General features: G+C 40.8%; 1 protein-coding gene across 1 annotated transcript in view; it reads right to left on the reverse strand.

Moving 5' to 3' along the window:
* The window catches only part of LOC124620163 (neural-cadherin-like), a 115046-nt gene that overhangs the window by 29065 nt on the left and 61502 nt on the right, over positions 1 to 24479 (reverse strand). Inside the window, exons 4-5 of the mRNA XM_047146833.1 lie at positions 19040 to 19229; positions 8128 to 8366 (exon numbers count right to left, since the gene is read on the reverse strand). Coding sequence (XP_047002789.1) covers positions 8128 to 8366; positions 19040 to 19229 — 429 coding nt within the window. The remainder of the gene's footprint in view (positions 1 to 8127; positions 8367 to 19039; positions 19230 to 24479) is intronic.

Consider the following 24479-nt stretch of genomic DNA (forward strand, 5'->3'; position numbering starts at 1 on the left):
GCAATTTTGCATGATGATTTGAACATGCCTCGAGTAGCTGCGAAATTCGTGCCCAAGTTGTTGTCGCCAGAATAAAAAGACCTCCTTTCTGACATTGCACAGGACCTTCTGGACACCACCAACACTGATCCTGGGTTTCTGAACACCATTATAACTGGAGAACAGTCATGGGTGTACAGGTATGACCCAGAACCAAAAAGACAGTTGTCGCTATGGAAGCATCCCGAGTCTCCAAGGCCGAAGAAGTTGCGGCAGTTGCGAAGCAAAATCAAGGTGACACTGACCATCTTCTTTGATGTCCGTGGATTTGTGCATCACAAATATGCACCAGAAGGACAAACAATGACAAAGGAGTACTATCAAGATGTTCTCCGTGACACAGTTTGGCGCAAAAGACCAGACATGTGGAAGGCAAAAAACTGGCAACTGCATCATGACAATGTCCCCGCACATTCATCCCAGTTGATTCAAAATTTCTTGGCCAAACATGGAATACAGCCATTTTCAAACCTTTCTACTCTCCAGACATGGCTCTTTGCAACTTTTGGTTGTTTCCAAAATTGAAGACGCCACTGAAAGGAACCCATTTTGAGGGTAGAGAAGAGATCATGCAGAACACAATGATGGAGCTGAACACCATTAAAAAAGAAGACTTCCAGAGGTGTTTCCAGCAGTGGAATGATTGGTGGGCTAAGTGTGTGCAAGCACAAGGGGACTACTTTGAAGGGGATTAGGGTCCCAACCCCATCAGGTATTCAAAATATTTTTTTTGGCCAAAGGTCAGATACATTTGAAGCAGGCCTCGTATGCTCATATATCAACATTCATTCATGATGTGCTCATATAATGAATCCTATTAGTCCAATTGATAGCATAGCATAAAGTGACTACGTTCATGGCCAGTACTTCCGATTTGATCAAAGTTGTGTAAATACACATTTACAAACTGTTGTTGTTGTTGTTGTGATAACGTAGATTTTCCCGGCGTATCAAATACTGATGATTTTCACGGGTTTGCAGCCGGGCTCATTGTCCTGATGACAACACGATATTTCGGCAGACCATCTGGCCGCCATCTTCAGGTGAGATTGAGTGCACAATCACGCCGGAACTCAAGAGACCCCAGATTCAGGGGCTTTGGAGCCTACTGCAACCTACATACTTCTGAATCTGCTTGGTGTATTCATCTCTTGGTCTCCCTCTATGATTTTTACCCTCCACGCTGCCCTACAATACTAAATTGGTGGTTCCTTGATGCCTCAGAACATGGCGTACCAACTGATCCCTTCTTCCAGTCAAGTTGTGCCACAAACTCCTCCCCAGTCCTATTCAATACCTCCTCATTAGTTATGTGATCTACCCATCCAATCTTCAGCATTCTTCTGTAGCAGCACATTTCAAAAGCTTCTATTCTCTTCTTGTACAAACTATTTATCATCCATGTTTCACTTCCATACATGGCTACACTCCATACAAATACTTTCAGAAACGACTTCCTGACACTTAAATCTGTACTCGATGTTAACAAATCCCTCTTTTTCAGAAACGCCTTCCTTGCCGTTGCCAATCTACTTTTCATATCCTCTCTACTTTGACCATCAGCAGTTATTTTGCTCCCCAAATAGCAAAGCTCCTTTACTACTTTAAATGTCTCATTTCCTAATCTAATTCCCTCAGCATCACCTGACTTAATTTGACTACATTCCATTATCCTCGTTTTGCTTTTGTTGATGTTCATCTTATATCCTCCTTTCAAGACACTGTCCATTCCATTCAACTGCTCTTCCAAGTCCTTTGCTGTCTCTGACAGAATTACAATGCCATCGGCAAACCTCTAAGTTTTTATTTCTTCTCCATGGATTTTAATACCTACTCCAAATTTTTCTTTTGTTTCCTTTACTGCTTGCTCAATATACAGATTGAATAACATCAGAGAGAGGCTACAACCCTGTCTCACTCCCTTCCCAACCACTGCTTCCCTTTCATGTCCCTCGACTCTTATAACTGCCATCAGCTTTCTGTACAAATTGTAAATAGCCTTTCGCTCCCTGTATTTTATCCCTGCCACCTTCAGAATTTGAAAGAGAGAGTATTCCAGTCAACATTGTCAAAAGCGTTCTCTAAGTCTACAAATGCTAGAAACGTAGGTTTGCCCTTCCTTAATCTGGCTTCTAAGATAAGTCGTAGGGTCAGTATTGCCTCACGTGTTCCAACATTTCTACGGAATCCAAACTGATCTTCCCCGAGGTCGGCTTCTATCAGTTTTTCCATTCGTCTGTAAAGAATTCGTGTTAGTATTTTGCAGCTGTGACTTATTAAACCGATAGTTCGGTAATTTTTACATCTGTCAACACTTGCTTTCTTTGGGATTGGAATTATTTTCTTTAAGTCTGATGGTATTTTGCCTTTCTCATACATCTTGCTCACCAGATGGTAGACTTTAGTCAGGACTGGCTCTCCCAAGGCTGTCAGTAGTTCTAATGGAATGTTGTCTACTTCCGGGGCCTTTTTCGACTCAGGTCTTTCAGTGCTCTGTCAAACTCTTCACGCAGTATTGTATCTCCCATTTCATCTTCATCTACATCCTCTTCCATTTCCATAATATTGTCCTCAAGTACATCATCCTTGTATAGACCCTCTATATACTCCTTCCACCTTTCTGCTTTCCCTTCTTTGCTTAGAACTGGGTTTCCATCTGAGCTCTTGATATTCATACAAATGGTTCTCTTTTCTCCAAAGGTCTCTTTAATTTTCCTGTAGGCAGTATCTGTCTTACCCCTAGCGAGATAAGGCACTACATCCTTACATTTGTCCTCTAGCCATCCCTGCTTAGCCATTTTGCATTTCCTGTCGATCTCATTTTAGAGACGTCTGTATCCCTTTTTGGCTGCTTCATTTATTGCATTTTTATATTTTCTCCTTTCGTCAATTAAATTCAATATTTCTTTTGTTACCCATTTATTTCTACTAGCCCTCATCTTTTTACCTACTTGAACCTCTGTTGCCGTCACTACTTCATCCCTCAAAGCTACCCATTCTTCTTCTGCTGTATTTCTTTCCCCCATTCCTGTCAATTTTTCCCTTATACTCTCCCTGAAACTCTGTACAATCTCTGGTTTGGTCAGTCTATCCAGATCCCATCTCCTTAAATTCCCAGTTTTTGCAGTTTCTTCAGTTTTAATCTACAGTTCATAACCAATAGATTGTGGTCAAGAGTCCACATCTGCCCTTGGAAATGTCTTACAATTTAAAACCTGGTTCCTAAATCTCTATCTTACAATTATATAATCCTGTCAGTATCTCCAGGCTTCTCCCATGTATACAACCTTCTTTTATGATTCTTGAACCAAGTGTTAGCTATGATTAAGTTATGCTCTGTGCAAAATTCTACCAGGCGGCTTCCTCTTTCATCTCTTGCCCCCAATACATGTTCACCTACTATGTTTCCTTCTCTTCCTTTTCCTACTATCGAATTCCAGTCACCCATGACTATTAAATTTTTGTCTCCCTTCAGTACTGAATAATTTCTTTTATGTCACCATACATTTCATCAATTTCTTCATCATCTGCAGAGCTAGTTGGCATATAAACTTGTACTACTGTAGTAGGCGTGGGCTTCATTCTATCTCGGCCACAATAATGCATTCACTATGCTGTTTGTAATAGCTTAACTGGAATCCTATTTTTTTTATTCATTATTAAACCTACTCCTGCATTATCCCTATTTGATTTTGTATTTATAACCCTGTATTCACCTGACCAAAAGTCTTGTTCCTCCTGCCACCTGCCACAGATTCAGAAGGATGTAGGTTGCAGTAGGTACTGGGAGACGAAGAAGCTTGCACAGGATAGAGTAGCATGGAGAGCTGCATCATACCAGCATCAGGACTGATGACCACAACAACAACAACAACAACAACAAGAATAACATGGATGCTAGTTCAACATATCAGTTTAAAATTTTACATATTAATTTCTTGAAGAAATTAAGATGACTGGTAGCAGCATAAGGAATGGCGTGGTGGAGAGATAAAGTCATTACAGCACTCTGAAATACATCACACAAATTGCAGAGGTGCAGAACCTGAAATATTCTCTATTACTTTTATTTAAATATATATGTCCTTCTGTGCATGTTTTGTCTGAACAAGATGACTAATGGTTAAACCAACAAGTGGATACATGTGTGTTGAAATTTGTCTACACGGTGAGAGTTCTAATTTTTTGGCCAGACTTGGCATAATTTTCTTACTTAAATTATATATTTCTCATCTGTAGATATTTCTAGCTATTTGTAATTGTTAAAAACCTATTTTTCTGTCACTAGTTTTGTTATTTACATTGAAATATTTCACAGTATTGATTTGTACCATGAAAATTGATAGTCACAATTATTAACATAAACTATCTGAGAACAAGTTTACATTAGAGACAATATTTTCAGTCTTCAGTTTTTATTCAAGAAAAATTTCTGTCTTCATTCATAATTTCTCTAATTTGATGAACACTGATGTAATCAGTTTTATAAAATAATAGGAAACTTTTATTTTTCATATTGTCAAAATTTGCAATGTTTGTTATTAATCATTAGGTCTATAAATCTTCACTTACATAATTATTTTCAGAGAACAATACACAGTTTCACTGACAAAAGTCATGTTAATACTTATTTGAACTATTTCCTGTTCTAGAAGGTAATGGAAGCTGGTTTCATAACATATATATTATTTTTGTGCCAAGTGTGTCAGAGTTGTATCAGACAGCATTTCTAGAGATTGATACATTTTGCTCTCAGATCGACTATGATCTTCGTGTGGCACAAGCAAGTTGCATAATGTACTGTTAAAGAAGTATAATGTAACTGGATAAATAAAAAAACTACTCACCAGGGTGGCAGGAGGAGAACACACTTATAAAAATGGTTTTATTTATGCCAGTGGCTCCTTCCTCCAGCAGAAGCGTTAAGAGGAGGGAAGGGGGCGAAGGAAAAGGGCTGTTGAGGTTTTGGGAAAGCGGTAGAGATTGTAAAAGTCACCCAGAACCCCAGGTCAGGGGACACTTACTGGACAGGATGAGGGGGCTGCACCAGATGATTTGAAAACCTGTGAATTTGAAGGTGGAAGGCAGAGTAATATGTAAAACAGAGATTACTGCTATAACATTTCCTAGATCGTCTGAAATCCCATCCCACTGCCACCACGTATGTTGCTTGTCACCATGTCACCATTGATGCCACCTCCCTCTATACCAACAACCCTGATGTACATGGTCTGTCTGATGCTGAACATTTCCACAGTCAGTGCCCACCTGATTTCAGACCTACGACATCCTTCCTGCTCACCTTAATCAACTTTATACTTACCAACAACTACTTTACCTTTGAGCAGCAACACACAAACAGATCAGGGATATGGCTGTGGGAACCAGGATGGCTCCTTCCTATGCCAACCTTTTCATGGGCCACTTGGAGTGTGCTTTCCTAGCATCCACAAGCCTTCAGCTCCTGGCCTGGTTTTAGTACATTGATGACATGTTTGCCATTTGTGCACATGGTGAGGCTGACCTGTTAAAATTCTTGCAACCTCTATATCCCTTATCCCACTTAATTTTCACATGGTAAGATTTCGAATCTCAGGCCACTCTCCTGATGTTGACCTCATCCTCACCGAAGGCCAGCTACACACTTCTGTTCACATTAAATCTACTAGCAAACAAACTACTTACATTTTGACAAGTTCTGTGTCAAATGTTCCCTCCCATACAGCCTATGCCTTCAGGCAAATGTATTTGTTCAGACTCTTTACAGCAATGCACCATCACTCTCACCTCAGCCTTCACTAGATGTAATTAACTGACCAGCCTAGTTCAAAAACAGATTTTCTAGGCTATCACATCCAGTTCTGGTACTGCTGATCACTGCTAAAAACACTGGAGCACACCACTTGTCACTTAGTATTATTGTGGTATTGACTGTGATTACAGCTGATTATAGCTACTTCAACAAGGCCATGACTTCCTTAAATCATGCCCTGAAATGAAATCCATTCTGTCTGAGATTTTGCTCACCACACTTAGAATTGCTTTTCGTCACCCTCCCAATCTCTGTAATATCCTTGTCAGATCCTAGGCTCCTTCTGCATCCATATTCCTAACCTATGGTTCCTACCACTGTGACCATCCCCAACACAAAACTTGTCCTATGCACCCTTCTACCGCACATATACCAGCCCTGTAACTAGCAAAACATATACTATCAAAGGGAAAGCCACCTGTGAAATGACATGTCACACACCAGCTGTTACATAAACACTGTTTGGCCTTTTTATGTCAGCATTACTACCACTAAGTTATCAGTTAGGATGAATGGGCATAGGCAGAGGGCGTATACCAGCATGACACAATATCCTGTTACAGAGCATGCTCTACAACATGTCAGTAATGACCTCAGTGGCTGTTTCGCCACATGTGTCACCTGGATTCTTCCCCCAGACATCAGTTTCTCAGAACTCTGCAAGTGGAAACTAGCCCTACAATGTGTCCTTGGTTCTCACTACCCACCTCACTTTAATTTACAATAATTTCTCCCTCAGCATTTCTTCACTAAATTCTAGTGTTCTACATCTTTCATTTTCTGACCAATCTATTTTTTGCCATACTCTTCCCACCTCTGTAACGCGCAATGCATTTAGATTTTCACTCTTATTAACTTGTGCACAATGTTTTAGCAGTAGGATCTGTCTTCAATATTACACTGCCTTCCATCTTTAAGCTCCCAGGTTTTCAAATCTCATCTGGTGCAGTTCCCGACAATAATCATTTCCTTTTCATCACGTCCAGTAAGTCTCCCCTGACCTGAGGTTCTGAGTGACTTTTCCAAACTCTACCCCTTTATCTAAACTTCTCCAGTCATTTTCATTCACCTCTCTTCCTTCTTCTTCAGCCCTTCTGCTGGAAGAAGGAACCACTGCCTCTGAAAGCTTGCATATGTAAAACTTTTTTTTTAATATATATATTTGTGTTCTCCTGCTGCTACGAGTAGATTTTTTTATCTGTCCAGATACATTATATTATCAAAAACTTTTTTTAATGTCGTGTTATTTATGTTATTGTAAAATGTGTTTCAAGAACACTGAAATAAAAGAAGAAAATGGTTAACAGCAGCATAACATTCCAGTGACTTGTCATTTAAATGAACCCTGGACAAAATCTTCTCAAAAGGTTACACTGGAACACAGGAAGCAGTCCTGGCACTGAGACCAACTTTGCACGATAAGGACTATTTATCTGCAAATATGCTGCACCTTCTCCTACGAACTAGTTCTAATGTTTTCTAAACTATGAGACAGTTCAAACAATGAGGGAATAAATATTTCAATTCTTTGTAATATATGGACATTAAGTAAGGGATTGCATTACGTAATGCAGATGTGTTTCCCATATTTTTTGTAAAGCTTAACAGAAGTGGAAATAGTTACGCAGCACCCCAGTGCCAAGACAATATGAGTACCCAACTGAAAACTATGCTGAGACTGTAAGAGTTTTGAAATTTTGCTGCATGATCAATTCAGTTGGTTAATAATTTTCTGATTGGGATGAAACACACAACAGAGGGTGATGTTCAACTATGTACTTGTGCAAACACCACTTTTTTCTTTTGATATGTGACTGGAGCTAATAAAACATGAACTGTGGTGGGTAGTTTTCAAGTCTTGATTGCTTATTATGCTGTCAGATAATGATTGAATTGCTGAAGTAAAAATTTATTATGCTTGGACTTGGGTCACAAATTATCTTAAACTGCTCTCAGGAGAGGTGGGGTGCTGTTTTGTGGCTGTTTGATGAGGGTGTGTGTGGAATGTTAACAACATTTGGAGTTATGGGAGGGAGATCTGGTTGTGGACCACATGTTAAGGGTGGTGCCAGCCTGCCTTTGAAGGCAAGATTTTCAACAACCACCTTCCAATACAATGATTGTCTGCCTAGAATAAACATTTTTGTACAACAGTTAAGAAGTGTGAACAATACTTTGTAAACTCTAGTTATGAATTATATTAAGACAGAAATAATAAATAATAATTAATATATATTAGAAATCATAATTATTGCTAATTATGGTTTCACTCTTACCAAGAATTAAGACACTGATTAGTAACAAGGCTGTCAAACTCCAGGCCGTGAGACTGAAGGCAGATTTGTCTCCCAAAAACTTGCAGTTCATGCCTGTTTCACCATCTGGACACTGACAATTGTAGTGAAATTTTGTGTTCTGGTACAAGCATTCATCTGAACCAATGCACGACTTTCTTTCACAGGTCTCTGTAGCACAGTCTTTACTTTTGGTAGCCAGTACTTTTTCATCACTGCACCTTAAGACACAAAACTAGATATAGAAATATTAACATTAACATGGAACTTGCACAATAAATCAATTTAAGACAAAAATAACGCTTGAACTACATCTGAGGGATAACTATATCAGTACATCAAGAAATCCTGTCTCCACTTTTCTCATTCAGTAATTATCCATTAAAATCTTCATCAGTCACAAAATAAAATACTAAACAGCTGGCCAAGCAAGAAGGTAATGTGGTGGACTCACTTCTAGTTCAAATTCCTATCTGATCATCCAAGGTTAGTTTTACGTTTAAGGCATATGCCAAGGTGGTTCCTTATAAAGCATACGGCTGATTTTGTTGTCATTTCTTCCCCAAATCTAAGCTTGGGCTCTGTCATTAATAACCTCTACATCAGACTGGTGTTAAACCCTAAATTTCCTACTTTTCTCTTACACAGTAGCAAAGGGACTGACTAACAAGAAAACTATAAAAAATTAAGATACTCTTCTTTGTAAGAAGGCTAACTTGGAAAAAAGTGTGAATAAAACATTGGAAAGATGAACATCTAAATAATTACAAGAACTTATGATCAGGAGAAGGACACATCACAGTACAATCTAAAAGTACGTACCATATCCAGATGACCATGGGCATAAGTTAAATTATATTTAGCAGACACAGATATGCCAGTATTGACATAGAAATTCAGAATAACAAATGTTAAACTAGCATCACAAAATGTGTAATGAACCTATGTCATGCATGATTTTCATGTCCAGATTTTATTTTCATTTAACAACAGCAATAATAATAATAATAATAATAATAAAATAGAATACAACTTGCTTAGAATTTCCTGTCTCTTAAGACTATAACACAAGTTTAGTGGCCAAGAACCTGCATGACTGACTTATATATAAACTCAATGATAAGTTTAAAAACTTTTAGTATGTAGAAAGATGTAATGTATATATATAAATCAGTTTTCATGACATTACATTAAAAACAACTAATTAGTAAAAACCAAATCATTATATGATACTTGTGTATATGAATTATATTGTTAATGGAAAATCCAGGATGCAATGTAACAATATTAGGGAAGGTGAAGTTGCTACTCACCATATAGCAGAGATGCTGAGTTGCGATAGGCACAACAAAAAGGTGAGGACACCCTATCCACATTCCTCAAGTACCTCAACAACTTCTCCCCCAAGTACCTCAACCCAACAAGCCACGTTCCTAGATGTTGACCTCCACCTCAGAGATGGCTACATCAGTACATATGTCCATATCAAACCTACTAACCACCAGCAATACCTCTACTTTGACAGCTGCCACCCATTCCATACCAAGAAGTCCCTTCCATACAGCCTAGCCACCCACGGTTGTCGCATCTGCAGTGATGAGCAGCCCCTCTCAAAATATACCAGGGTCTCACTGAAGCCTTCACTGACTGTAATTATCCTCCCAACCTTGTACAAAAACAAATCTCCTGTGCTTACCTCCTCAGACTCCCACCACCTCCCAAAGTCCCACATTTCGGCCACAGAGGAGCATTCCCCTCGTAACTCAGTACCATTCAGGACTGGAGCAACTGAATTACATTCTCCGCCAAGGTTTCAATTACCTCTCGTCACGCCCTGAAATGAGAAATGTCCTGCCCACTTTCCTTCCCAACGCTCCTACAGTGGCATTCTGCCGTCCACTGAACCTTCACAATGTACCCATCCATCCTTACACATCCCCTGCTCCCAATCCCTTACCTCATGGCTCATACCCCTGTAATAGACCTAGATGCAAGACCTGTCTCATACATCCTCCTACCACCAAGTACGCCAGTCCAGTCACTAGCATCACCTATCCCATCAAAGGCGGGGCTACCTCTGAAACCATTCACGTGATTTACAAGCTAAGCTGCAACCACTGTGCTGCATTCTATGTAGGCATGACAACCAACAAGCTGTCTGTCCACATGAATGGCCACGATATCCCTCATCTCAATGATTGCTTCACAGCATGTGCCATATGGATGCTTCCCACCAACACCAGCTTTTCTGAATTGCACAGGTGGGAACTTTCCCTGCAATACATCCTACATTCCTGTAACCCTCCTTGTCTCACTCAACCTTTGTTAATCACTGTTCACACCCATGCAGCCCCATCCCTGTTCCCATTCCAGCACTACACAGTCGTCATTTCACCGCCACACCCAGTCTTTTAATTTCTCTCCTTTCTGCTATTTCCTCTCCCCCCCCCCTTTCTCTCCTGCCCTCCATCTAAACTGCATCACTTCATTGTCCGCCACCCCCACCATACTACCCATCCCTCCCCCTCCCCACCCCAGCCTCCTCCTTCATGCACTGGCGCTGCTGCTTGCAGTGTGGTTTCAGTAATCTGAGACGTGTGTGCAAGTTCTTGTGTGAGTGTGTGTGTGTGTGTGTGTGTGTGTGTGTGTGTGTGTGTGTGTCTATTGCTGACAAAGGCCTTAATGGCCAAAAGCTATAATTGTGTGAATCTTTTTGTTGCGCCTATCACGACTCAGTATCTCCACTATATGGTTCATAGCAACTTCCCTTCTCTAATATAATTATATTGTTAAAGTGTAAATGTTTGTACATAATGTAGTTGATGAACATAGTAACATATAAATCTTAGGTTGTTAAATACTTTTCTGACTACCAAATTCGACAATAACACATAAATTCATATCATGGTTATCATCACATTGATTTGTAGAATTTTCCTATTCTTACTTGTTCCAAATCATCCTGTATTTACTGTACACTTTTGCTACTTCTTCATTTTAGTGTCAGAACACAACTCTTCTCTATACACTGTACAGTGTGAGATGTTTGGATTTGCCCAAGGAACAAATCATTTATAAAAATGTACAATGTATTTGAGTCTCTGCCATATCAAATGAAATATTTAGCTCTGTTAATATCCAGTGGCTTCCCTGTGTGGCACTGAATTATTTGGATAAAATCATTTGATATCTTCTTGACACTTTTATGTAATATTCTGAACAATTCAGGTGTAATATATGACACCAATGTTGTAAATTTAGTGTTTGGCTCTGGAATCATCATTCCACATGTAAGTTACTACTAGTCTTATCTTTCAGTTTATCTGAAAATATTATGAAAAGAATAGACTGCTCTCACCATATAGCAGAGATGTGACGTCCCATACAGACCCAATAAAAAGACTGCCAAACAACTAAGCTTTTGGCCAAAAAGGCCTTCACTGGAATTAGACAACACACATCACATAAATGCAACTCACACACACCTGACCACAGTGTCTGGCTGCCAAGGCCAGACTGCGAGCAGCAGTGCATGATAAAAGAAGCAGTCTGGGTAGTGGGGGTAAGGAGGATGCTGGGGTGGGGAGGGGGAGGGATAGCAGGGCAGGGATGGGGAACAGTAAAGTGCTGCTTGTGAGAACATATAAGCAATTAGGTGGAGAGAGGTTAGGGCAGCTAGATGCAGTCAGAAGGTTAGACAGAGGGCAGAGGAGGGAGGGGGGGGGGGGGGGGGGGTATGTGTGTGTGCGTGGAGTAGGGGCAGTGGAAAAGGAAAAAAGGAAGGAAGTAAAAAGAGTGTGGGTGAATTGGTGGAATAGAGGGCTGTTTAGTGCTGGAGTGGGAAGTGACCAATGAGGGTTGAGGCCAGGAGAGTTACAGGAACATAGAATATACAACAGGGAAGGATCCCACCTTCACAATTCAGAAAAGCTGGTGTTGGTAGAAAGGATCCACATGGCACAGGCTGTGAAGCAGTCATTAAAATGAAGAACGTTGTGTTGGGCAGTGTGCTCAGCAACTGGGTGGTTAAGCTGTTTCTTGGGCACAGTTGGTCAGTGGCCATTCATGGAGAAAGACACCTTTTTGGTTGTCATGCTCAAGTAGAATGCAGCACAGTGGTTGCAGCTTAGCTTGTAGAACACATGACTGATTCCACAGGTAGCCCAACCTGTGATGGGATAGGTGTTGCTTGTGTCTGGATTGCAGTAGGTGGTTGTGAGAGGATGTATGGGGCAGGTCTTGCATCTAGGTCTATTGTAGGGTTATGAGGCATGAGGCACAGGCTTGGGAGAAGGGGCTGGGCAAGGGATGGACAAGGGTATTGTACAGGTAAAGTGGGTGGCAGAATACCACTGTGGGAGGGGTGGTAAGGATACTGGTTAGGACACTCCTCATTTCAGAGCATGACGAGAGGTAGCCAAAACTCTGGCAGAGAATGCAATTCAGCTGCTCTAGTCCTGGGTGGTACTGAGTCACAAGGGGAATGCTCCTCTGTAGCTGGATGGTGGGACATCAGAGGTGTGTGGTGACGAGAGATAAGACATGGGAGGTCTGTTTCTGTAAAGGTTGGAAGTGTAATTACTGTCTGTGATGGCTTCAGTGAGACCCTTGGTGTATTCTGAGCGGGACTGCTTGTTACTACAGATGCAATGGCCACAGGTGGTTAGGCTGTTTGGAAGGGACTTCTTGATATGGAATGGATGGCAGCTGTCAAACTGGAGGTATTGTGTTGGTCAGTACGTTTGATATGGATGAATGTACTGATGTAGACCTCTTTGAGGTGGAGGCCAACACTGAGAAAGGTGACTTGTTGGGTTGAGGAGGACCAGGTGAAGTGAATGGGAAGAGAAGGTGTGGAGGTTCTGTAGGAATGTGGATAGGGCGTCCTCATCCTTAATCCAGATTATCTAGATGTCAATGAATCTGAACCAGGTGAGGGGTTTGGGATTCTGGGTGGTTAGAAAGAATTTTTCTAGATGGCCCATGAATAGGTTGGTATAGGATGATACCATGTGGGTGCATATTGCATATCCCGGATTTGTGTGTATGATGAATAGGTTGGTATAGGATGATACCATGTGGGTGCATATTGCATATCCCGGATTTGTGTGTATGTTGTCTAATTCCAATGAAGGCCTTTTTGGCTGAAAAATTACTCGTTTGACAGTCTTTTTGTTGTGCCTATCTGGGACTCAACACCTCTGCTATATGGTGAGTAGCAATATATTCTTTTCATAATATTGTCATTATTCCATCCTGGATTTTCCATTCATTATATCTGCCTCAATCACCAAAGTAGTAAAGTTAAATACAGAATAAAGTTGATAAACCTTATAGAAATGGTGAAAAAGTAACTTGTGATGTGCTGAGGTGAGAGCCACGGAAACGGAAACACCTCAGCTCATCACAACGAGACTACCATGCCAGAAGAACAAAGGGAGTGATTGTTACAAAACATTTTCATGCAAACATCAGTCCAGCTTCCAAAGTTACATTGCCTCTTACTAAGTTTTCTCTTTTTCCACAGGATAACCACACCATTTATGAAAAGATCAATATGATCTTATTGTGAAATTGTTTTTGTAATGCCATTTAGCCTGAAGATGAAGTATTCCCTCGAAACAAGTAACAGAATAAATAAATAATACAATACTTAACAAAGTTTGTGACTGGTAGCGGTAATTTAAAAAACCTTCACATAGTGCTCGTTCTGCCGGGTTGCAGGAGAACTTTTGTGGAGTTTGTAAGGTAGGAGATGAGGTACTGGCAGAAGTAAAGTTGTGAGGGTGGATCATGAGTCATGCTTGGGTAGCTCAGTCGGTAGAGCAGTTGACCGTGAAAGGGATAGGTCCCGAGATCAAGTCTCAGTCTGGCACATAGTTTTAATCTGCTAGGAAGGTTCATATCAGTGCACACTCCACTGCAGAGCGAAAATTTAATTCTGGTTTCCAAATACTTGGCCAGCACAATCACTTGATCTCAAGCCCTGTGATTTCTAGTTGTGGGGCTACCCGAAGGACAGGGTTTACCAAGAGAACATTCACACATGTGCTGATCTGAAGTGCAGCATATCAAGAGAGGTAGTAGGATGGATCTCATTTCAATCTCAATCCTCCCCACTTCACCAAGAGTGTCTTTCCGCCGTTCACCTAACCTTCGTAACCTCTTAGTTCATCCCTATGAAATCCCCAAACTACCTTCCCTACCCTCTGGCTCCTACCCTTGTAACCGCCCCCGGTGTAAAACCAGTCCCATGCACCCTCCCACCACCACCTAATCCAGTTCTGTAACCCGGAAGGTGTAGACAATCAAAGGCAGAGCCACGTGTGAAAGCACCCACGTGATTTACCAACTGACCTGCCTACACAGTGAAGCTTTCTATGTGGGAATGACCAGCAACAAACTGTCCATTCGCATGAATGGACACAGGCAGACAGTATTTGTTGGTAATGAGGATCACCCTGTGGCTAAACATGCCTTGGTGCATCGCCAGCACATCTTGGCACAGTGTTACACTGTCCGGGTTATCTGGATACTTCCCACTAACACCAACCTGTCAGAACTCCGGAGATGGGAACTTACCCTTCAGTATATCCTCTCCTCTCGTTATCCGCCAGGCCTCAACCTCCGCTAATTTCAAGTTGCCACCGCTCATACCTCACCTGCCTTTCAACAACATCTTTGCCTCTGTACTTTTGCCTCGACTGACATCTCTGCCCAAACTCTTTGCAAATGTCTGCCTGTGTCTGTGTATGTGCGGATGGATATGTGTGTGTGTGCGAGTGTATACCTGTCCTTTTTTCTCCCTAAGGTAAGTCTTTCCGCTCCCGGGATTGGAATGACTCCTTAGCCTCTCCCTTAAAACCCACATCCTTTCGTCTTTTCCTCTCCTTCCCTCTTTCCTGATGAAGCAATCATTGGTTGCGAAAGTTTGAATTTTGTGTGTATGTTTGTGTTTGTGTGTGTGTCTATCGACCTACCAGCACTTTCGTTTGGTAAGTCACATCACCTATGTTTTTAGGTATATTTTTCCTACGTAGAATGTTTCCCTCTATATATCATATCTGCTTGTGTCTGTGTATGTGCGGATGGATATGTGTGTGTGCGCGAGTGTATACCTGTCCTTTTTTCCCCCTAAGGTAAGTCTTTCCGCTCCCGGGATTGGAATGACTCCTTACCCTCTCCCTTAAAACCCACATCCTTTCGTCTTTCCCTCTCCTTCCCTCTTTCCTGACGAAGCAACCATTGGTTGCGAAAGCTAGAATTTTGTGTGTATGTATGTGTCTGTTTGTGTTTCTATCGACCTGCCAGCACTTTCGTATGGTAAGTCACATCATCTTTGTTTTTAAATGTATTTTTCCTGCGTGGAAAGTTTCCCTATTATATATATATTTTTTTTTTTAAAAAACAAAGATGAGGTGACCCACCATACGAAAGCGCTGGCAGGTCAATAGAAACACAAACAGACACATACACACACACACAAAATTCAAGCTTTCGCAACAAACTGTTGCCTCTTTCCTGATGAGGCAACAGTTTGTTGCGAAAGCTTGAATTTTGTGTGTGTGTATGTGTCTGTTTGTGTTTCTATTGTCCTGCCAGCGCTTTCGTATGGTGGGTCACATCATCTTTGTTTTTAAATATATTTTTCCCGCGTGGAATGTTTTCCTCTATTATATATATATATATATATATATATATATATATATATATATATATATATATATATATATATATATAATAGAGGGAAACATTCCATGTGGGAAAAATTATATATAAAAACAAAGATGAGGTGACTTACCGAACGAAAGCGCTGGCAGGTCGATAGACACACAAACAAACACAAACATACACACAAAATTCAAGCTTTCGCAACAGACTGTTGCCTCATCAGGAAAGAGGGAAGGAGAGGGGAAGACGAAAGGAAGTGGGTTTTAAGGGAGAGGGTAAGGAGTCATTCCAATCCCGGGAGCGGAAAGACTTACCTTAGGGGGAAAAAAGGACAGGTATACACTCGCACTCACACACATATCCATCCACACATACAGACACAAGCAGACATATTTAAAAGACAAAGAGTTTGGGCAGAGATTTCAGTTGAGGCAGAAGTGTAGAGGCAAAGAAGTTGTTGAAAGACAGGTGAGGTATGAGTGGCGGCAACTTGAAATTAGCGGAGATTGAGGCCTGGCGGATGACGAGAAGAGAGGATATACTCTCTGCTGGAAGTATCACTTTGCCACGAAGAAAAATGATCCTACTCCTAATGATCCGACTCCCCAAGACACCATCCAAATTGAACCCTGCCTGGAACAGTTCCGTCCTCCGTCACAGCGGGACCCACCTCCTGTTCCTCAAAATCACCCTCTCCAAACCTTCCAGGAATTTCTGACTTCCAGCCTTGCATCTCAATCCTTCTTAAAAAACCTTAATCCTACACCCAACATCACCACTGCTGAAGCCCAGGCTATCCGTTATCTGAAGGCTGACCGATCCATCGTCAATCTTCCGGCGGACAAGGGTTCCACGACCGTGGTACTTGATCGTCGGGAGTATGTGGCTGAGGGACTGCGTCAGCTTTCAGACAACACCACATACAAAGTTTGCCAAGGTAACCCCATCCCCGATGTCCAGGCGGAGCTTCAAGGAATCCTCAGAACCATAGGCCCCCTGCAAAACCTTTCACCTGACTCCATCAACCTCCTGACCCCACCGACACCCCGCACCCCTACCTTCTACCTTCTTCCTAAAATCCACAAACCCAATCATCCCGGCCGCCCCATTGTAGCTGGTTACCAAGCCCCCACAGAACGTATCTCTGCCTACGTAGATCAACACCTTCAACCCATTACATGCAGTCTCCCATCCTTCATCAAAGACACCAACCACTTCCTTGAACGCCTGGAATCCTTACCCAATCTGTTACCCCCGGAAACCATCCTTGTAACCATTGATGCCACGTCCTTATACACAAATATTCCGCACGTCCAGGGCCTCGCTGCGATGGAGCATTTCCTTTCACGCCGATCACCTGCCACCCTACCTAAAACCTCTTTCCTCATTACCTTAGCCAGCTTCATCCTGACCCACAACTTCTCCACTTTTGAAGGCCAGACATACCAACAATTAAAGGGAACAGCCATGGGTACCAGGATGGCCCCCTGGCACGCCAACCTATTTATGGGTCGCTTAGAGGAAGCCTTCTTTGTTACCCAAGTCTGCCAACCCAAAGTTTGGTACAGATTTATTGATGACATCTTCATGATCTGGACTCACAGTGAAGAAGAACTCCAGAATTTCCTCTCCAACCTCAACTCCTTTGGTTCCATCAGATTCACCTGGTCCTACTCCAAATCCCATGCCACTTTCCTTGACGTTGACCTCCACCTGTCCAATGGCCAACTTCACACGTCCGTCCACATCAAACCCACCAACAAGCAACAGTACCTCCATTATGACAGCTGCCACCCATTCCACATCAAACGGTCCCTTCCCTACAGCCTAGGTCTTCGTGGCAAACGAATCTGCTCCAGTCCGGAATCCCTGAATCATTACACCAACAACCTGACAACAGCTTTCGCATCCCGCAACTACCCTCCCGACCTGGTACAGAAGCAAATAACCAGAGCCATTTCCTCATCCCCTCAAACCCAGAATCCCCCACAGAAGAACCACAAAAGTGCCCCACTTGTGACAGGATACTTTCCCGGACTGGACCAGACTCTGAATGTGGCTCTCCAGCAGGGATATGACTTCCTCAAATCCTGCCCTGAAATGAGATCCATCCTTCATGAAATCCTCCCCACTCCGCCAAGAGTGTCTTTCCGCCGCCCACCTAACATTCGCAACCTGTTAGTTCATCCCTATGAAATCCCCAAACCACCTTCCCTACCCTCTGGCTCCTATCCTTGTAATCGCCCCCGATGCAAAACCTGTCCCATGCACCCTCCCACCACCACCTACTCCAGTCCTGTAACCCGGAACGTGTACACGATCAAAGGCAGAGCCACGTGTGAAAGCACCCACGTGATTTACCAACTGACCTGCCTACACTGTGATGCATTCTATGTGGGAATGACCAGCAACAAACTGTCCATTCGCATGAATGGACACAGGCAGACAGTGTTTGTTGGTAATGAGGATCACCCTGTGGCTAAACATGCCTTGGTGCACAGCCAGCACATCTTGGCACAGTGTTACACCGTCCGGGTTATCTGGATACTTCCCACCAACACCAACCTATCCGAACTCCGGAGATGGGAACTTGCCCTTCAGTATATCCTCTCTTCTCGTCATCCGCCAGGCCTCAATCTCCGCTAATTTCAAGTTGCCGCCACTCATACCTCACCTGTCTTTCAACAACTTCTTTGCCTCTACACTTCTGCCTCAATGGACATCTCTGCCCAAACTCTTTGTCTTTTAAATATGTCTGCTTGTGTCTGTATGTGTGGATGGATATGTGCGTGAGTGCGAGTGTATACCTGTCCTTTTTTCCCCCTAAGGTAAGTCTTTCCACTCCCGGGATTGGAATGACTCCTTACCCTCTCCCTTAAAACCCACTTCCTTTCGTCTTCCCCTCTCCTTCCCTCTTTCCTGATGAGGCAACAGTTTGTTGCGAAAGCTTGAATTTTGTATGTATGTTTGTGTTTGTTTGTGTGTCTATCGACCTGCCAGCGCTTTCGTTCGGTAAGTCACCTCATCTTTGTTTTTTATATATATATTCACACATGTGCCGATCTGAAGTGCAGCATATTAAGAGAGGTAGCCGGCATACCTACAGACATGCTTTGTTCACTGTGCAGAATACTTTCCTGCACTTTCAGACTCTTCTGGACACTGATGGCCGCCATTATATGTTCACATGACAATGAAATAATTGTAAAAGAAAATCACTTACATGCAATTAGTTTGCTTCAGTTTATCGCTACACTTCACTGGTTCTGTACAAATTATGAAGTTGCAACCAGAGGAAAATCCACAACCATGCTCAAGATTAAGAGCCATTGTTACTTGTCCCCACTGTGTCACATTGGATGCTGGAGGCAATGGAAGGGCTCTGCCATCTAATCTCACATCATCTACACAACCTGCCAACAAGAAATAGTTTCAGTAGTTGGTGCTCCAAAGCTTGCAGATACTTGTCAAACCTCATATTTCATCACCCTCAGCTGATTTGAAAATCGTTGTTATGACTCCCAGTTTGAATTGTTACTAATTACCATCAGCCACAAGAATTTTTTCATTTATGTTAACTGTGTGGATATGTACATAGCAGTTTTTCTTACTCTATATAATGCCAAAAGCATAAACTATGCAAGAGAACTGAATACATAAAATTTAAACATTATTCAGAATAACCAATATGTCAATAATATAACAATTCATCACAGTGAACTTCTGGTGATTTGTAAGCTGTTGAAATAACATTACTATCAGATGGCAAACAGTGTTGATGTTCCAACACACACACACACACACACACACACACACACACACACAGACAGAGAGAGAGAGAGAGAGAGAGAGCATGACAAAATTAATTACAGATAACAATCATAAATTACAAGTGACAAATATAGCAATTTGAATTTAACCATTATTACATAATCATTGTTTACAAGGTTATTTTTTGAAATTTAAAAATTCTTTTACAGAGTAAAAACATTTTTCCACCAGAAATGACTTAAGATTATGTTAAAAAAAAAAAAAAAAAATGTTGATGTGATTTTAAATCACTGGGTAGGCTGTTATATAGCTGAACTGTTATCTGTGATACACTTTTTTGGTACAGTGCTGTTCTACACTGTGACATGTGGATATTATTTGTGTTCCTTGTGTTGTGACTGTGTATATGCTTATTTTGTTGAAGATGTCCAGTTTGGTTTAAAAGCTACTCATTTGTGAACAGGATACGCTCATATATGTAAAGGCTCGCTAGGCTCATTATTTTCATCTGGATGAAATGTGGTCTACATGTTTCCAGTTTTCTTAGATTGCAGGTAGCCCTGATTGCTCTTTTCAGCATCCTAAAGATTAGCCCATATCGAAGTAGTGCATGGAAGTATGCATAATATGCCTGAATAACTGTTGACTTGCTTGCACTTTTATTTAACACACGCAGAGGATAACAAGCTTTTGAAAGTTTTTTCTCAAGTTCTTTTATATGACAGTCCCATTTTAAATTATCTTGTACCCAGAGGCCTAGAACCTTAGTGTCAGTAACTGAGTTCAGTAACGTATTTTCAAGGTATGGTACTGAAACAAAGTTTTGCACATGTGGAGAAGAGTGGAAATTCATGAGGACAGTTTTTTTCTTTATTTATTATTATTTTATTTTTTTGAAACCAGCTACTTCCAATGAGATTTTGTCAGCAGCTGTTATTAATATGCTGGTGTCATCAGCAAATAAGATTAGTTTTCCCAATTTAATAAAGTCATTTATATCATCAATATAAAGTAGGAACAGTAGAGGTCCTAGGACAGAATCTTGTGGCACTCCGCACTTTATTGTTGATTTACTGGAGACATGTGTTGTTGTGATAATATTTCCTTGTACTGAAATGTCATCATGCCTTGAAACCACCACTTGCTGCCTGTTTTCTAGGTAAGATCTTATCCACTGATTTGGGATTCCTCGGACACCTTTTTGATCTAATTTGTGAATGAGGAAGTCATGGTCAATTATGTCAAAAGCTTTTGAAAGGTCCAGAAAGATACCAGTATCATCTTTTCTGTCACCCAGTACTTTAAGCACAGCTTCTATGTACTCATACATTGCTGTTGTTGTAGACTTTGATTTACTGAATCCATGATGATTTGCTGAGAGTAATGAATTTTTTGTAATGTAGCTTAGTAGTCTATTGTAGAAAATTGTCTCAAATATTTGGGAGAAAACACTGAGTTGGGATACTGGATGATAATTATTTACATTTTCAGAGGCCCCTTTTTTGAACAGTGGAGTTACTTTAGCTGTTTTTAGGCTATTGGGAAAGGTTCCAGTTGATAAAGAGTTGTTTAATATTAGATGTTTTAATACATTATCAGATGACTTTTTAAAGACGTAGTCTAGCACACCATCCAGTCCACATGAATATTTGATTTTGAGTGACCTTATTATTTGTTTCACCTCTGTTTCCATGACTGTTTGAAGGAACATAGACTTAACACTAGCATTTAAATAATTTGGTAGTCATGTAGGTCCATCGTCATACTGATTTTTGATTAACTGCTTTGGTATATTAGTAAAGTACATGTTAAACTTTTCAGCTACCACTTTTGGATCTGAGTGTCTGTTATTTTCAATTTGAAGAGAGGTATTTTGTGAAGTTGACTGTTCTGTACCAGTGTCTGCTCTAATAACCTTCCATACAGCTTTCATTTTATTGTTTGCATTTGAGATGTACTCATCATTTTTTCGTATTTTGGCTTCTTTTATTACCTTGCTGAATATTTGGTTGTATTTTTTCATGTAATTTCTAAATTCTGGAGTAGTATTTCTGTGCTTAATAAGACAGTGAAGAATTTTTTTCTTTCTGCTGGAAGTTATAATACCTTTCGTTATCCAACATTTATTTTTTACTATCCTAATCTTCCCTTTTTTCATTGGAAATGCTATATGAAGGTAGTGAAGGTATACATTGTGGAAACTGTCAAACATGCTATTTACTTCAGTTTTACTGAAGACATCGCCCCATGTTTCCCTTGACAGCATAAAATTAAACACTCTAATGTTGTCATTGCTGAAGTCTCTCTGTTCAATCATCTGGTTACAAAGGTATCTGGAATAATGCATTAACTAGATTTATTGCACACTGCAGAATGAAACCACTAACATATTTACTAAAGAGTATTTAAACCTGGGGTTTACCGTGGCCAATTCAAATTCACTGAGGTATGAACAGTGCATGGAGCGGGAATAACATGTAACCTATAGAACTCAAGACCAATTTCACTGACTACAGCATTTGAAAAGTTACTTGAAAGAGTAACTTTTGATCAAATGGAATTTTTCTTATGAAGATACAAGTTGCATCTGAACAGTCTTGTGAATGGTTGTATATGTCAAAAACCATGCTGGTTAAGATGAGGCACCCACATGTATGCATTGAGAGACATATCAATGAGTAAGCCCTATCATGTAAATCACAGGGGAACAGTGTTGGATGCTACAGCCAAGCTAAGAGATGCCTTCACTTGATGTTTTGATTCAGATCAGAATAACAGCAATGGAGACAAATGGCATGTTAGCACAAGTGTGCAGTGTTGAAGCAATGAGTGAAAAGTGTGTGTCTGTGTAGTTCAAATGCTTTATAGTTGGGAGTAGACCATAGACCAGCACAATTCCAGACAGCACAGAATGAAGGTGATGGATAGTTGTGGATGATGAGCAACTGCCTTTGAGATGGATAGCAGAAGAGCTGAAGGTACGCAAAGACAATGTAAGTATTATTGTTCATGAACATCTGAAAAGAAAGAAGAGTTATGCCCAGACTGTACTGCACGCAATGACAGACAAGAAGAAGCAGACTCATACGGTAACAAATGGAGATTTCATTGACATGTCTGACTGGAATCCATGGGTATGGAAACCATCATTACAGAAGACGAGACTTGGTGCTGGAGACCATGTGACAGTCAATGGCAAAGTGTTCATCATTTTAGCAAACCCCCCCCCCCCCCCCCCAAAAAAAAAGAAAAGAAAATTGCTGACAAAATCCAAGATTGAGATGATGCTGCTTGCCTTTTTTGATAGCAAGGACTTGGTCCATGATGAATTTCTATCCAATGGTCAAACTGTCAACTCATAAGTTTACAAAGGAATTTTTGAAATGGCTGCTGAACACATCCACTGGGTTCAGTTAGAACTGTACTGGAGTGGACAGTAGAATTTTCTCCACAGTACAGCCTGTCCACACTCTGTGACACACATGCTCAACTATCTTCTGTAACGCAAGATGATTGTTATTTTATTTTTATTTTACATGTCTAGTTCTGTAGGGAATTGAAGAGCAAATCTTCAAGGCCATTGAACATGTCAGTAAATGAAATTACAAAGTAAAAGCAATAACAGATAAAATAAACTGTTTCTGAACCCAAAAAGGACAAGCCATAAGTTTATGTAAATGTAATCAACAATATAACACAAGAATCAGTTTAATTTTTCAAGGAACTCCTCAACAGAATAGAAGAAGTGACCCATGAGGAAAGTCTTCAGTTTTGATTTGAAAGTACACGGCTAAGATCTTTGCATTCTTGTGGTAGTTTATTGAAAATGGATGCAGCAGTATACTGCACACCTCTCTGCCCAAGTGTCAAGGAAGTGTGATTCAGATGAAGATTGGATTTCTGCCTGATATTAACTGAGTGAAAGCCGTTAATTCTTGGGAATAAGTTGATATTGTTAACAAGAAATGACAGTGAAGAATATATATATATTGAAAGGCCAATGTCAGAGTACCCAGACTAATGAATAGGGGTAGACAAGAGGTTCATGACCTTACACCACTTATTGCCCGAACCATTCGTTTCTGAGCCAATAATATCCTTTCAGAATGGGAAGAGTTACCACAAAATATAATACCTTACATCATAAGCGAATGAAAATAAGCGAAGTAGCCTACTTTTCTTGTCAAACTATCACTTACTTCAGATACAGTTTGAATAGTAAAAATGGCAGCATTAAGTCTTTGACCAAGATCCTAAATGTGGGCTTACCATGACAGTTTGCTATCTATCTGAACACCTAGAAATTTGAACTGTTCAGTTTCACTAATCATACGCCCAGTCTGTGAAATTAAAACGTTTGGTTTTGTTGAATTGTGTGTTAGAAACTGTAAAAACTGAGTCTTGTGATTTAGCGTTAGTTTATTTTCTATGAGCCATGAAATGAACTTACGTCATGAACTGCACTATTTGAAACAGTGCCAGTGGTGCACACAACATCCTTTACTACCAAGCTAGTGTCATCAGCAAACACAACTATTTTAGAATCACCTGTAATACTAGAGACCATATCATTTATACAAATAATGAACAGGGGTGGCCCCAGCACTGATCTCTGGGGCACTTCCCATTTGACTGTGCCCCACTCAGACCCCTCATCATAACCATTCTCAACAGCGTGGATAATAACATTTTGCTGTTTCTTGTTGAAGTAAGAGGTGGGCTAACTGCGAGCTACTGGCCAAATTCAATGATGGTCCTACTTTGGAGCTATATTTTGTGATCAACACAATTAAATGCCTTAGTTAAATATAAAAAGATGACTAGCATTTGAAACCATTTGTTATCTATCCAGTACCTCACAGGGAAAATAGAATATAACATTTTCAGTTGTT

The sequence above is a fragment of the Schistocerca americana genome, chromosome 6, assembly GCF_021461395.2.
Source record: "Schistocerca americana isolate TAMUIC-IGC-003095 chromosome 6, iqSchAmer2.1, whole genome shotgun sequence".
Classification (NCBI taxonomy): Eukaryota; Metazoa; Arthropoda; class Insecta; order Orthoptera; family Acrididae; genus Schistocerca; species Schistocerca americana.